The following is a 17,065-nucleotide window of genomic DNA, read 5'->3' as shown; positions in this document are numbered from 1 at the left end:
TAATGTGTCTAAATGTATAATAGTTAATGAAGGTAATAAGTCTAACATTATGAAGTTTAATGATGATAAGATGTCTAAGGTAGCAAGAGTTAATGTAAATAATAAAAGTAATGTAAAACTAAAAATTCAAAAAAAGTGATGTGAAAAAACAAATTAGTGAAATAACAACAGATTCAGAGAGTATGGAGGAAGAAAACCCTGAATTAATTAAATTGTTAAATAAATATAAGAATGTGTTTTCCAAAAATAAATATGATGTCGGTAAAATTAACATTGAACCACAACGAATTAACTTGACTTCTGATTTGCCTGTCACTTTAAGACCTTATCGAACTTCCCCCAAGGAAGAAGAAGAAATTAGACGACAAATTGATCAATTATTAAAAAATGGAATTATTAAAGAAAGTAGTAGTCCTTATGCATCCCCAGTAACTTTAGTATTAAAACGCGATGAACCCAAAAAAAACCAGAATATGTATTGATTATGGTAAGTTGAATGCTTTAGCAAAGACTGATGATCATCCCCTGTCTTTTTATTAGACAGATTAAGTAATGCAAATGTTTTTTCTACCACAGATCTAAGATCAGGGTTTTGGCACATTCCTATTCACCCTGATGACACCGAAAAATTGGCTTTTATTACAAATTTTGGATTGTATGAATGGCTAAGACTCCCTTTTGGCTTCAAAAATGCACCGGCTATCTTTAACAGAGTTATTAAACGCATTCTCACTAAAAATAAAATCCAATTTGTTTGTAGTTATTTTGATGACATAATTGTTTACTCTTCTTCCAAAGAACAACATCTAAAGCATTTGAGTGAATTATTTGAAATATTTATTCAAGAAGGTATTAAATTGAACAAGAGTAAATGTGTCTTTGCCAAAGATAAAATCAATTTTCTAGGTTATGAAATTAGGAAGTGTAAAGTTACCACAGATAACCAAAATATTGAAAGTATTAAAAATTTGAAATATCCAAGTAATGTAAAAGAACTACAAAGAGTGTTAGGCAGTGTAAATGTTTATCATCGATTCATACTTAATTATGCTAAATTAAGATCTCCTCTAAATAAATTATTGAAAAAAGAAGTACCATGGCATTGGGATGATCAATGTCAAACTGCTTTTGACGAACTGAAAAATATTCTTATTTCAAATCCAGTCTTACAATTGTATGATCCAAATAAATCTTGTCATGTTTTTGTTGATGCATCACAGATTGCTGTGGCAGCTGTTTTAAAGCAGCCTGATGAAAGTAATGTATTACACCCAGTTTCCTACCATTCTAGAGCTTTAAAAGATTACGAAAAAAATTATGCAATTACAGAAGTTAAATGTTTAGCTATTGTTGATGAATTAGATAAATTTTATTACTATCTTCACGGTCAAACATTTACAATCTATACCGATCATGCAGCCCTTGTTTGGCTTAAAAATGTTAAGAATTTTAAGTGTATTCTTGACTATGGAATTTTATTATTACAAATATATATATGTGTGTGTGTATATGTATATATATGTGTGTGTATATGTGTATACATATATGTGATGTACCAGCTTTTGTCCAGAATAAATAGATTGGTGAAGAATCATAGACGTAGTTGTAGCTCAAAGTATCAGACGATAAGTTTAAAAAACGGGATCCATTTATTATTATTCAGGAGAAATAGCAGTTATAAAAAATCAGATTTCCGGAGTAAATAAAAAAGAACTACTAATAACTTTTTGTATGAAGTTTACCGCATCGTTACATTAAAGAAAAGACCCCGATATTCCTTTGCGAGTCCTTTTTTAGCCTCTGGAAAGGCGGAGCTTCCAAGAAATGACGTCAGCCATTCCAGTTCGCTTTAAATATCTCCGGAACATTCTTTAACGGTACGTGTAGAAAAGGCGTTGAAAACAACTTGACTACGGGGCTGTGGATTTAATTCCACGTACTTTCAAATAAGAGACCGTCGCCATTAAAATGGAAAGAACATACAGTTAGAATTTTAAGTGTATTTTTGACTATGGAAATTTTATTATTACAAAATATTCCCCCAATCTGAGAAGGCTTGAAGCCGGGCGCCTCGACCACAAGACATTCCAGATAGTGGGAAAAAAAAAAAAAAAAAAAAAAAAAAAAAAACGCGACAACAGCTAGAAAAATATTTTAAAAATTGCTTAATTTGTTTGAAGAACTCGCATCCAGAATTCGAGTTACAATAATATTAATCTTAAATAGACACTCTCACTCTAACACAGTCAATAATAATATCAATATAAATTGTAAATAATATACCTTACTATATTTACATTTATAGAAAATAAGGAAAAATAACATTATGCATGTAGTATTGGGAAAACATTTCTCGAGAATAGTTTCAGTTCTGGATCCAGGTCTTTAGAGATTGCTGCAAAACATTAGAGCAGTTCGTATTTTACAAATCTTTCATTTGCAGTTCGCCGTGGCTTTAATATTAAAATTTCTATTTGAGGTGAGGTATTCCTCTATTTTTTACTCCATATCATTGACTGATTTCTTAACATTTCCTTTAGTTTGCCTAATTCTAATACCTTTTACCTTTTGAATTTTTAACTGTAAATTGTTTGCAGATTTTTCTGAGATGATAGACAATGTCGCGCCAGTGTCCACGACACAATCGACTGATCTGCCATGGGATAAAAATCCCTTTTTTGGTACATATTCTACAAGGTGATGGGGCTATACCGTCAAAATTACTATTAGTATGGTGACTTACAACTTTCTTTCCGTTGTTGATATTGCTGTTAGATTTATTTCCAATTTGTTGAAAACTATGAGGTTTGTAATTAGATGCATTGGGTCGATTATCAACAAACTGACGATTATTATTTCGGAAATTAGCTTGTCTGAATTGTTGACTATTCCTATCTCTGTTATAATTTTGTGAATTTTCATCTTTAAATTCATGAATTTGTCGTAGTTTCTGGGCTTGTTCTGGCCAAGTTATTGGAACAGCGGGACTTTGAACAATCATCAAAGACTTTAAGTTCATTGGCAAACCATCTGTCAAACCTTCTAAATTCATTGATTTATCCAAATTAAGCCGCTTACCCACTTCCATTTTCTTTCGAAAGTAATTTGTGATGTCTTCTCTGGCGTTATATTTTAAATTAGCGAAGTCGCCGAAAGTAGTTAAGGTGGGATCGATAAAGTTTTCTTTTAATATTTGTTCAAATTCTGAGTAAGTTTTTAGCTCATGGCAATTTTTAATATAGAGCCAGATGGCTTCTCCCTTAATGTAACGAGAAATATTTTGAAGTTTCCAATTTTCGTCCTTAATTTTGACAGACTATGTTAAAATACCCTAACCAAGAAATTATGTCACTGTCCTTAGAATCTTCAAATGGAATAATATTTAAATCTATTGTATCTTGATTCACGTTCAATGAATCGTCAAGATTAACGGGTTCCTGATTTGTCGACATCGTAACTGAAACTTTAAAATTTTCTTGAGAACAAAAATTTTCACTTTTCTCAAAATATTTTTACAATAGTTAAAATTTTTTTTTTTTTTTTAAAACTAAAAACTCTTCAGAGTATTATCAACACTTCATAGAATTACAGACTTAAATAAAAATTTTGTATTCTCAAATTTTATGATTATAACTACACATTTCGGGATAATATTAAATCTTACTTAGAATACTATTAATTAGAATAAGACTTGAAATTTAAATAAACTCGTAGTTACTTTAACACAATATATTTAAACCAAACTATTGTCGTAGTATCTTAGTTCACACACTGAGAAAAAATAATTTCTTAAAATCTGTTCTTACTTGGCTGTTGAGTACACTATTCAATCCTGCTCGTTTTTGCGCTGTTAAAAAAAAAAAAAAAAAAGACACAGCATAAATGATTGAAATTCTTCAGCTTCTTTCCAGCAGACGATATCCAAATCATGCGGTTCTAACTACGAGACGCGCTCTAAATGCGAAGACAAAGCTGTATCACAATTCACAATTCTTTAATTTAAAAAAAAAAAAAAGAAAAAAAAGACACAACTCGCACTTAAAAAAAGTTCTTTCACTTCCATTGGAATTACTTTCCTCTTTGGGTACACCCATCCTGCCGACTTCTTGTGATGTACCAGCTTTTGCCCGGAATAAATAGATTAGTGAAGAATCATAGACGTAGTTGTAGCTCAAAGTATCAAGACGATAAGTTTAAAAAACAGGATCCATTTATTATTATTCAGGAGAAATAGCAGTTACAAAAAATCAGATCTCCGGAGTAAATAAAAAAGAACTACTAATAACTTTTTGTATGAAGTTTACTGCATTGTTACATTAAAGAAAACACCCAGATATTCCTTTGCGAGTCCTTTTATAGCCTCTGGAAAGGTGGAGCTTCCAAGAAATGACGTCAGCCATTCCAGTTCGCTTTAAATATCTCCAGAACATTCTATAGCTGTACGTGTAGAAAAGGCGGGAAAAACAACTTGACTACGGTGGCTGTGAATTTAATTCCACGTACTTTCAAATAAGAGACCGTCGCCATTAAAATGGAAAGAACATACAGTTAGAATTTTAAGTGTATTTTTGACTATGGAAATTTTATTATTACATATATATATTATAAGAAAAGTTGTAAGAACAATACAAAAAAGAACAATTTTGGTTAAAATGTTTTGCGCATTTTGCTGCAAAATTAAGGAAATGAGAAGATAAATTGTAGTAAGCTCGCCATAAGGTTACCAAAAGCTGTGGCTCCAAAAAAACTCCAACATAAGCATATTCAGTAGTTATGAAAAGTGTGAAAAATGGAAATTTTTCTTTTTTTTTATTTACAAGTTCGAATAATAAAAGCTATATGCTAGATATTTTCGGAAATTTTAACACAGTATTAAAAAAACAATTGAATGAGGTAATATAATAGGCTATATGCGAAATAAAAAGTAAATTATAAAACACAGTAAAATACTAATCGATTGAACAAGGTAAAAGGCAAAAAATATATTAAAATTAAAAAGCGGAAAATGGTTAATTAGCCCAATTCGAGGTCCATTTTGGCTTTTCAAGGGAAATTTCTAAATGAACATCGGACCAAGCTAACCCCATTACGCGTTTCGCCGAAACAGAAAATTGAAACTTTGCGCTACAAAATTTTTTAATTAATTAAATAAACGGTCTAAAAAAATTTTTATAGTCTCAGTTCTCTGTTCCAATTTTCCGACGCGTCCACATATATATTGACACATTAAGGTGTAAAAAAATGTAAATGCAATTCCGATGTTCAGCAATAAAAATAAATAGCGGTATGCTGTTAGTCAAAATATACAATAACGTATGGGCTGGACCTGCAAGCTTAAAAAATTAAAACTTTACAAACGAACGTGAAATTAAATTTAAATGAAAAAGGAAAAAATAAAACGACAAACAGTATGGGTCTTGCTAAGACCAAGAAAAAACTTTTAGAGAAATATTATAAAATCAGACCTGTAGCAATGCTGTCTTCTCTGGTGACGAGGAAACTCGAAAAGGGTATACATATATATATACACACACTATATATACACTCTTAGGGAAAAAAAAACGACGCACCATGACGTACTGAGAAGATATAAAGCAAACTTAACACAAATTGATATGCGTACAGGTTTGAACGGAAAATGCAAAATTTTACATTTTGGCTGCCAATGAATGAACGGTTGTCGCTACAGCGCATCTGATCTGCGCAACTGGCAGGATATTTAAGAGGAGAAATTACGATTCCAGGTCATAAATTCTTCACGAATTTCATTCCGTGTACTCTGATAGACAGTAACTATGCCTCGCATACAGGTGCGCGAACGATATGCGCAGATGTCAGAATTTGAGAGAGGTCCTGTAGTTGTGGTCAAAGAAGCCGGTTGGTCTTATCGTCGAATAGCTCGACACTTGAGCAGGAGCGATGCCACTATTAGACGATGTTGGCAAGAATGGGTGAACCATGGTCGCACACAGCGTCAAGAAGTAAGCGGTAGGCCTAGAGAAACGACAGAACGTGGAGATCGAGCAATCGTCAGAGCGGCACTCACAGCTCCAGATGCATCATTATCATCGATTGTACGTGCAACTAGTGCTTCAGTGACTGCAAGGACCATTCATAGACGGCTCACAGAAAGGGGGCTGAGGTCATGGCGCCCCTTGCGCCGACTACCATTGACCTTTGTACAATGTCAAGCCCGTTTTCAATGGTGTCGGGCTCATTCGCACTGGAATATCACTGACTGGAGTAGAATAGTCTTCAATGATGAGTCCCGCTTTGAATTGAGCCCCGATGACCAGCGAAGGCGAGTCTGGAGACGCCCCGAACAGCTGTGTGATACCAACCTGACAACCAGTAGTGATGGTCTGGGGTACCATTTCATTTCATAGTAGCACCCTTTTGGTTGTCATCCGTCGCAAACTTACAGCACAGCGGTACGTCGACGATGTTCTAAAGCCCGTTGTGTTGCCCTTCATGTCACGCCACCCTGGGCTTTCATTTCAGCAAGATAATGCCCGCCCCCTCACTAAACATGCTTCTACTGCTTGCCTTAGTGCTTGCCAAACATTACCTTGGCCAGCAAGGTTGCCGGATCTCTCTCCTATTGAGCACGTTTGGAGCATTATGGGCACAGCACTCCAACCAGCTCAGGATGTTGACGATCTAACGCGCCAGTTTAACACAATTTGGCACGACATTCCTCAGGAGGACATCCGCAACCTCTATCAATCAATGCCAAGCCGAATAACTACTTGCATAAGGGCCAGAGGTGGACAAGCGCGTTACTGACTTTTTCACTATGTGAAGCTCTATCACTTCAATAAATCATCCAATTTTTCTCAAACTGTAATCATTTGTTTTTCTGTACATGTACATCACTTCTACCGATTTTCGTCCCATTCGGATAACGCCTTCTTGGTCGGCAGTTTTTTTTTTTTTTTTTCCTTTTTTCGTCTAATAGTGTATATAAATACAAAAAGAAACATGATAAGAGGCAAAATTAAAAGCAAATTTTTATATCCGTCCTGCGCTATAGCCGCAGGATTGAAGTGAAATAGACTTAAAGCATCTAAAGGTAAAAGTAAATTGTACTTAAAGCAAGATTATTCCTCAACGATATTAATAATAGCAATCGTGTATAACACAATATCCAAACATATCAAAATTAAAATAAGGATGCATAGCAGGAGTACTCAAAAGAACCAGGAGAACGAAACACGTTTCCGAAACATATTAATCTACTTTTATGAAGCTTTAATTCATGTTCACCTGATGAGTTCTAAACTGGAGTTTAAGTAAAAGAAGATTTTTACTTTTATATTTTAAATTATCTTGTATTTTTTCCCTTTTGCGTTTTCATATTTAATTTTTATTTTTAGAGTTTGTACTGCTATGAATGCTTATTTTAATTTTGATATGTTTGGATATTGTGTTATACCTCTTATACACGACTCCTCTTATTAATATTGTTGAGGAATAACCTTGCTGTGACTCCAATTTACTTTTAACTTTAGATTCTTTAAGTCTCTCTCTCTACATATATACTTATAACACTCCACACACACATATATATGTAGATTTATGTGTGTATGTGTATGCATTAAAATATTAAAAAAAATTTTATTTTAAAACAAAATTATCCCATTATTATTTCCGTTCAATGTGCTGCCGAAAAATTAATCAGTTATAGCCAGAAAGTAAGAAATTTAGAAACAAATTCGCAAAAACATAAAAGATATGAAATTCAAAATCAGTAAAATCCAAAATTACATATAAATACAGTATGTAAGAAATGTCAACTAGTTGTCATCAAAACAGAAGAATTATTGTACACTGTAGATCTGAAATACAAAATTACAAAACATGTATAGGAAGAGAAATGCAATTGAAGTCTGATTCAACGTTATCAAGAGGAAGAAGTTCAGATTCAATTCAGTCCCTGCCTTTCTGTTCATACAGAATTAGTTGATGAAACATTCTAATTTATTTAATTATAACAGTTCATCAGAAAATTCAAAACGAAATAAAAATACACACAATTTCTTACTTTTTCTCTGTACGTCTATAAGTATATATATATATATTGGGTCAGTCCATAAGTTCGTGCGCATTAAGATTATGCGTGGAATTCACTATGACGCATTTACTAAAACAATACAATTTTGAACCTGTTGAAACTTGTCATCGTTTGACTAACATATTATTCAGTTCATCACCAACTTTCGTAAATATCGAATGCATTTTAGTACCCATAGAAGATGAATATAGATATCCTTTGCTTAACTCGCAAGAATTTTACTGAAATGTAGACTAAAATTAATTGGAATTAATTGGCCACCGAAATGTTATGATTTTGTTTCTTTGCCCTCGGCCTACCTTGCTTTTAATGACTTTATCGATGTTTATTTTGAATGTTGTAAATGATTTTCTTTGTATAATATTTTTCTTTTTTTTTTTGGTGTGTTCTCTTCTTAATCAAAGATGTTTGAATTAATTGTATTATTTAGAGTTGATGTGTCTTTTTTTACTTACGTTTTTGTAAGCCTCGTGTAATACTTTGTGGTGCACTTCGAAATATACTTTTTTTTCACAATAAAAAGTATTGAAAACAAAAGCCAACAGATATTTATAAATACTTCTACCAAAAATTTAGAAAATGCAAAAGTAATCATATTTTTTATTTTAAGTTAAACAAATTTCCCTTTGTGCTAAGCCCCCATACTAAAAACTGAATAAAATTTCTTGTGTTATTTTCCACTTGCTGACACAAAAAATACGTGCATATATATATATATAACTGTAACTACTTTAATACTATTATTTTCCGGTAATGACATTTTGTTTACATCATCGTACATTGCTTAGGCGAAATGTCTTTTCTTAGGTTATCTGTTAAGTTATTCAAACAAAATACTTGTAGAGACATTAAGTACATTTTCGGAAGCAGGAAAGATGAAAAGTAGCAACCGCCTTCGCTGGGAATCGAAACACGGACCTCTGGAATACCGGCCCAGAGTGCAGAACCACTACACCACGAAGGCACGCTAGGAAAGCGGGAGAAATACCTTATATACTTAAACCCTGTACTTGTCTACAGCTGTGTGTTCTAACTACTGTGTAAACTGAACGGTTTGTTATCCATTTTCACGTATACACATGAAAAATTTACTTCGTTTTATCCTGCAACCAATACATTGAGCCCTATAAAAAAAATCTTTCGAAACGTGAACGTTTTCTTCTTTGTCTTTTTTTTTTCCGTCGGTTTGTCATGTAAAACAAGTATCCATCGAATTAACCGATAGCTGTTCAGCATTTTCTCAGCAGGGTGTACAGCGATTACATTTTACGAACATGCCTGCGTATATACTCACTCTTATAGACACAGAGTAAATATAGCGCTCGAGTGAATTACAAGAACTGAGTAAAATACTATACACGCAGTGCTCTCTCTCTCTGAAAAGTTTTACGCATAACAAGTGCTGTCAGAATCATCACAAGCGCAGGAAAGTCGCCAGATTTTCTTGGCTCCTTTCAACGGGTTCTTACGATGAGAACATAAAAGTTGTTACTTTAAATTTCGGTGCCTGGAAATATTCTTGTCTTAAAAATAATTCCATTCCAAAATGTCGAAAGCTCAAAAGTAAAAATAAGGGCTTTGTCCTGTATTGTCTTTATTGTTTTGGCCCATTGTCAAAAAAGTGACTAAAATTATTTAACATTGGCAACTTCATTATTGATTTGATTCTCAAAAGTAAGAACAAGTTGAGAAAAGTTGCATCTTCGTCGTTCCCCATATAAAAATTACGTTAAATTTTCCATAAGAAAATCTCTGTGAAAGGAACTCATATTAAACAAGAGAGCTTTAGAATTCCGTGCTCAAATCATATCTATTAGTCCTTTTTGTTTCTTATTTAGAATATTAATCAAAGATTCAAACTTACTCTAATTCATTTTAAAAATCGATTTTGGAGATTTGCTTTTATTCTGCTTTGAGTTTGTACTCAGCTATTTTGAGCTTAATATGCAGTTTGTTCGCTTCTCTTAACTATATTAGTACTGCAGTGCATTTAAACCCAATATGCAGTACCCGGCTTATAATGAACCTTCTGCTATCGTCCAATTTCGTATATACTTAATATTATTTTATACTTCTATAGCTAACCTCCAAAGATATGAAAATCGGACAAAATGAGATTTATGAATATCTTCCACTGAAACTTAAAAAAAAAAAAAAAAAAAATTCCTAGAGTTTCTGAAAGTTCCATTGGAAAAATAACTAACTAGCCCTTAAAATCATCTCTGTCTAATTTTATAAGGATAGAGGTAAACATTTTTATGTTGCTGTTCTTTTATCCTCAGCCCGACAGACCAATTCTTGGAGAACGAGTTAGCAGAATAAGTATATCTTATGGCACAATATGGTGTATGTGACTATTAAACAAAAACAATTTGAATGGGTTTACTGATTAAAATTGCTTTTCTAGAATTGAAACCGTTCTATAATATCTAAAAAGCTATAAAGCTAAAAAATATTTCTATTTCTAGAATTTATCACTAACTCGCTAAATGCTAGGAGAGAATTTTACATGAATTCACATATGGCTCACAGGTTGGAGAAACAGAAGTCCAACATTATTCATTGGGGATTCAAGGTTAAAAATGAAGAAAGGGATCGTCATGCAGCTGATAACTGAATAAAAGACTTTTTACCTGAGATGCTAAATGAATATAAACTACTTGAAGTTTATAATATAAACGGAAAGTGACTGTGTTCTGACAGTGTTTTCACTGGCAGAACATACATTCACACTAAAAGTGAAACAGCGGTTGATTTAAGAAACTGAAGGAGTAAGTTATGGTTTTATTAACGTGCAGTATCAACTCAATTAAGAAGGTAACACTGGTCATTGTCAAAAGTAGGAAACATCCATGTTTGAAACCATAACAAAAACAACTCTTGGATGACGAAACAGTATTTTTGCAGATTTTCTTTTAAAATGGAAGAGCGAACTGAAAAATGAAAAATTAGCTTTATTAATACGATAACTATGCAGCACGCTCGCTGAAAAGCCTTTCGTGTCTCTTCCTGCGAATACAATTTCTTTCTCTTCAAGCCTTAATTTTAGGGTGTTACGAAAGTTTTCATACGTTATTATGCAAAAGATATTCAGTAAATGATCAAGATAATTTTACTTTGTGAAATTACAAGCACTTCGTAAGAGATAAGTAAGTAGATATCTCTGCCAGGGATTACGTACATTATAGCCAGTGTAGAAGGTTTAATCTCTTTTAATCAGTTGAAAAATGTTTTCGAAAATATGGCTTTTACGTACAGGAAGCATCAGAAGAACTGTAAACTATAGCTTGTAAGGTTTATTCTAAGTTTTTAACAGAATTTTTAGTTAAAGCCACTTTCCTATCTTTCTTAATTTCAGCTTACAATTTCCTGCCAGAACGTGTTTTCAGAATCGCGGTTAAATGCAAATGAAGGAAGAGCAAGTATTTAAAATTGGAGTTCTACTGACTTCGTTAGAGAGCCAGAGATTTTGACCAGCGCTCGTTCGCCGTTTAGGCTACACTCTCTTTAAGCTATTTCTGCGGTCAGCCGTATTTCAGGCTTCGCCGTTTAGTTAGCGTTAAGGGGTCAACTCCTGTAGAATTTTGATACCTGCGGCTATTACTTTTTGATTTAGTTAAGTTTTATTTCTTAGTATTCTTAAGTTCAAGCCAAAGTAGAGGTTTTTTCTGTACGTCCTGAGAAAGGACCGTCCATTAACTTTATTTTGAGCAATAAAGGATAATTAACCCTTCTTGAGTATCTGTTCTCTGTCTACTGAACTAAAGCGATTATTCGCTTACCAGTTCTCAAGGTTCCACGCATTTAGCTGTAAATTCTAGGTTGGAACATTACAAGCTAATGTTTCAGATAAGTGAAGGAAGTTATGAGGACTGTATTTTTAGAATTTGCGTCAATTCATGACTGTATTGAAAAAACTACGTTAAAAATATCTGAAGAAAATGAGAACGAAAGTGATACAGAAAACAGATGACATGGCCATCATTAATCGAAAAACAACTCAGATTCTAGGGAAAATACTTGAACAGGTGCCTATCAAAAAAAAAAAAAAAAAAAAAAAAAAAAAAAAAACAATATATATATATATCAGCAGATTTACGAAATTGAGAATGCAATTAAAAAAACTTTTGTTGAACAACGTGAAACAAAAGTATACAAAATATTTGCTTGTAAGAGATAAAATTTATCAAAAACGTAATTAAAGAATATTTTTTTTATAAAAAAGTTTAAAATGAATTCAAATTTAAAAATGAATGTCTAATTTTAGCATTAACTTTTAATTATTATTTTATAATTAATTAATTGTTAGTTATTATTGCCCTTGAAAATTTCAAAGCTGTTATCACAATTTGCAGTGCACCAATCGCAGTTTATTAAACTCAGCTACTTAATAAACTCAAATATTCTTGAAACGGAAATGATTTTAAAATGCGGTGGGTACTGTATTTTAAAATCAGGTGTCAAGGAATGGGGAGGGGGAAATGTGTTTGGGTTGATATTCGCAGCTATTTTCACAGCCGATGAAGATGTGCTGTTCTACAAGATGATGCCAACACAAAAGTTAAAATTGAAAGCCCAAAGGTGCACTGGCGGAAAATTGTCAGAAGTGCGAAACATAGTGTCATAATGAATAACAATGAGATTTGTAGGATGTTGGTGACTGAAAAGTATCAAAATCCAAAGGCATAAAAAAGGTGAAAATACTCTCTGCTTCTTATAAAACTAATTGTAAACTATGAATAAAATCAGAGCTATTCGAAGAAGATTTCTGAAATTGTGACGAAGAATTTTCGTCCGAAAGCGAAAGATTCTACTCTTGATTAATAACTCTACTGCACACACAATTGCCGAAACTTAAAGAATGGATTATAAGTTTGTAAGGTATATTTTAATTTTATAATAGTTATTTTAAATTTATACCTCTTTCCTACCTTCCTAGCTTCAACTTACAACTCCCTAGCAGAATGAGTTTTTAGAATCCCGTTAAATGCAAATGAAAAGTAGAATGGTATTTAAGTCAAGTTCCACTGACTTCGCCAGAGAGAATTTAGGTCTCCTGCATGGCGCGTGTTTGCCTTTGGACTGCATATCTCTGTTATTACGCTCGGCCGTATTACGTGCCTTTTGATAGCTTAGCTGGCCACTTTAATATTACGGGCCAGTTAGTTTAGAATTGTGTTAGCTTCGGCGAAATCTCTTTGGTTAGTCATTAGTTAGTTCTTTTTTTTTACATTCTGAGTTTAAGCCCAAGTGGAGGCTTTGCGGTATTCCCAGAAAAAGGGGCCGAATGTTAATCTTATTTTAAGTGAAATAAAGGGTAATTAACCCTTATTGAGCTTACGTTTCTTAAGGGATTATTCGCTTAGCAGTTCACTAGGTTCCTCGACACTTAATTTAACAATATAAAAGTGAGGAAACTCTATAAGTTTTTTATTGTACCCAAATGCAACTTCGATCTTGCAACCTGTGGATGAAGTATTGATCAGGAGCTTGAAGTATCATTACACAAAAAGCACTTTGGAGAAGTTGTAGAATATTTTATATTATTTAACGAATTATTACGATTTAAGCCTTTAAACTTTTAAGCCTTAAATGCTACTGTTTAAATCCCAAGGCAGGTCATCTACTAAGCTTAAAAAGCTGTTGTCGAGAAGAAATCGACCTTTCTACTGTACTTTCTAGCTTTAGTTATTAAACAAAAGAAGTAGACAAAATTAGTTGAATTTTAAATCTGTGCTTGAACGTAAGTTGAATACAACCAGGGCGGTAACTAGCCAACAGTTATGTAACTCTGAGTGAAGAGCCTTTATAGGTGAAGGTACTTTTAAGAATAGTTAAGTAGACCATTATAGGTGAAGATACTTTTAAGAGTAATTAAGTAGCAATTACAACATTAATCAAACATAGAATTCTAAATTTTTTTAAACATTTATTCCTTCATAGCAGTTACGATCTTTACAGTTGCTTGTCGTAAGATACATCAACGAATACTTCAAAAACATTTATATGCATATTAAAGAAACAATAATTTTAAAGCTCAAAACTGAAATATGGAAATAAAACTATAGCTTTGTAATGCAAATGAAGCATGCAGTTCTTAACGGCAACAAAGCAAGTTTCCATAATAAGCATAAATCTAGTTTTATCCGAAAAGGAATTACAGCACTCATAAATGATAGTTTCAATAAAAATTGGTAATTATTTGCTTTAAATAAATGAGATCAATTCAAATGGAAACGAGTAATATAAAATACCAAAAGCACTTGAGGTCATGATTACTAAACTCAAACAAAATCCAGAGAATTTTCTAACAAATCATAATGTTTCAATAAAGGCAAATTTGATTCAGTACCAATTCAACATAAAACAAACACCGTTGAACTAAATTCCAAAACTCTTTCTCTCTCTGTTACAACTTTGTTGATATTTCTTATATTTTTAGTTGCTAAACTTTTACAGATACCTTTCTAGGATTCAAACACGTACTTTTTAATTCAGTTTTCTCATACGTGTTAATTTCATCAAATATGCAATGTCCTTCTCTTATCAATGTCCTTCTCTTCTTAAATATACAATGTCCTTCTCTTATTATATATCTTCTTTTATTAAGAGAAGGTAAAATTTTGAGTTAATGCTCGGGCCAAATAACTGCAGTTTTTTTAATCTACGATTCAAACTACTTTCTCTTGATCATATTTCATAAATATTTTTAATCTTTTTATAAAATAGACTATTAACTTCCCGAAATTTAGATTATTTAGTCACAAAATACTAATAATGTTTTTATTCTCCTTGATCTTCATTTCACTGTAAACTCTTCATTGATAAAACTGATTTTATCCTTTTTCTTATCTTTTAGAATGTCTGGCATTATTTGTCATGAAAACTAAGTTTTTTTTAGTGTGTATATGTGACGATTTTTAATGCTTTTCACGTATTTATAGTGATATTGAGTCGAATACTGAAGTCGAATTTTGTCGCCGTCTTCTTTTGCTGAATGAGCAATCGCATCGAAGTCGATAAATGCAAATACTTTTTACTGACTGTAAGATGGTGGAGGCTGGGGTATGCCTGTGGGGTAACATGGATTAGAGAATCCCACTTCAGACTGTGTGTGTTTAGAATTTTGAGGATAAAGTGAATGCGGTCCTGCCGGATTCTGGCAAATGAAAAAACCTGCCGGATGTACAGCTTGATAAGGCGTGAGTCTTGTTGTAGGTTCATCTTGATCTGAAATCGAAGAAGAATCATCATTCACCTTCCTCTTGCGAGCAAAAACAACCACAGATATAGTGATAATGGCGAAAATCATAACTGTAAAAACAGCAGCATATATAATATCTGTCATTTTGAAGGAGTAAAAGAAATCCGTACCTGAAAAGGAAAATTAAATGTGAAAATAAAAATGAACACGTTAGGAGAATTTATTCTGTTTACAATAATTACTAATGCAATCGAAATTGAATTCTATACACAATGCAAGAGCTAGGTAAAATAAAATGCATGTTATTATGAAAAGTTCTGAATTATAATGCGAAGTCTAATATGTAAATGATGGCCAGAGTTTCAGTTACATGTAATGCGCTTGCTACGGAAGGAGGGGAAATCTAGCATTCCCATCTCTCAAGAATACCGTTAAAAGAAGTGGCAGAAAAGGATTCCTCTTCAAATATGTAAGTTATCAAAAATTTTAAAAATCAATTTTGAGGAATAAGTATATTGTAAAATATATATATATATATATATATTATAGCAATATTGTGAAGTATTTAATATGTAATATAAATATATAATATAAAAATGAATTTTAGATAATAAGTATATTGTGTAATATATATATAAATACAGAGCAATACTGTAAAATATATTCAGATATACATGAAACAGCCAGTAAACGTTTTCAGATTTTCTCCTGACAGATGAAAACTAAGTACTGTTAAAATAAGTGCTATATTGAAATATGTTAATTTCTTTTATTTTCACAGTGCTCTGAAACGATTTCAGAGAAAAGATGAAATTTGCAACAATGTGATTTAACATCACGATCTCCCCGCAAACATTTCTGAAATAGCTGGAGAAAAGTTAGGTAGGTCTACCATTTGAATGTAATTCTGTGCTTAAGATTATCCTAAAAATGGAGTGGAAATTTGATAGAGATGATTTTTAAAAAAAGCAAAAATAAATTACTTATTTTGTGAATTTTCTTAAATCCCGATTTTATCTTAAAATATTTTCAACATTGGTATAGCCAAGATGAATAACTAAAAGGGATGCCAAATTAGCTAGCCTTAGTTAGAAATTCATTAAGAAAAGAAATTATGTTTGTTAACTTTGAACTAATGGGACAGAAAGCATAATTTCAAAATATCATGTTTAAAGTAATAACATTTTGTGAGCTCCACTATAATTATGTAAAAGCATTACATTTTAAATATTGCTTTCATTTTAGATGCTATATGGCATATTGTCTTATTTCCATTAATTATTTTGAGTAACTATTGCCTCGGTGAAAATGCCACTTCTCAGACTGTGTTTGACACAACATAGTGTCGAAACAGTAAGCAGTAACATTACTTAAAAATGAATTAATTGATTTAATTTACTGCTTTTCTACAATCAGCTCTATTTAATACACATTGTTTTTTGGCATGCTACCATTAATTGAAAGGAAAATTAAGAGAATAAAGAAGGATGTCTGAAAATATAAGAAACCATTGTAGAAACATTAGGATTATTTTTGAAGAAGGAAAGATGAAAAAAGAGCAACGCCTCCGCCGGGAATCGAACCGCGGACCTCTGGAATACGCGCCCAGCGTGCAGACCACCACACCACGAAGGCATGTTAGGAAGGTGGGAGAAATACCTTATATCGTATTATTAGTTTCTTGCTTCATATTTTGTGTAAAGTTTGCCTTGCTCCATTTTTCTTTATAAATTTTGTCATCGAACGAGATGTATAGTTCGAGATTTTCTCCTGTTATGTCCATATTT

The 17,065-nt window shown here is 32.4% G+C and overlaps 1 protein-coding gene across 1 annotated transcript in view; it reads right to left on the bottom strand.

Moving 5' to 3' along the window:
* Window positions 1-13,983: 13,983 nt before the first annotated feature.
* Window positions 13,984-17,065, bottom strand: part of LOC118181936 (uncharacterized) — a 59,680-nt gene continuing 56,598 nt past the window's right edge. The window contains exon 5 of the mRNA XM_035351172.2: window positions 13,984-15,448. Within this exon, the coding sequence (XP_035207063.1) occupies window positions 15,111-15,448 (338 nt within the window). The 3' untranslated portion in view covers window positions 13,984-15,110. The remainder of the gene's footprint in view (window positions 15,449-17,065) is intronic.

This window comes from Stegodyphus dumicola, chromosome X1 (assembly GCF_044657685.1).
Source record: "Stegodyphus dumicola isolate Sdum_Otavi_A_Nest chromosome X1, ASM4465768v1".
NCBI lineage: Eukaryota > Metazoa > Arthropoda > Arachnida > Araneae > Eresidae > Stegodyphus > Stegodyphus dumicola.
The sequence above is the reverse complement of the archived record's forward strand: the minus strand, read 5'-3'. Positions and strand labels throughout refer to the sequence as shown.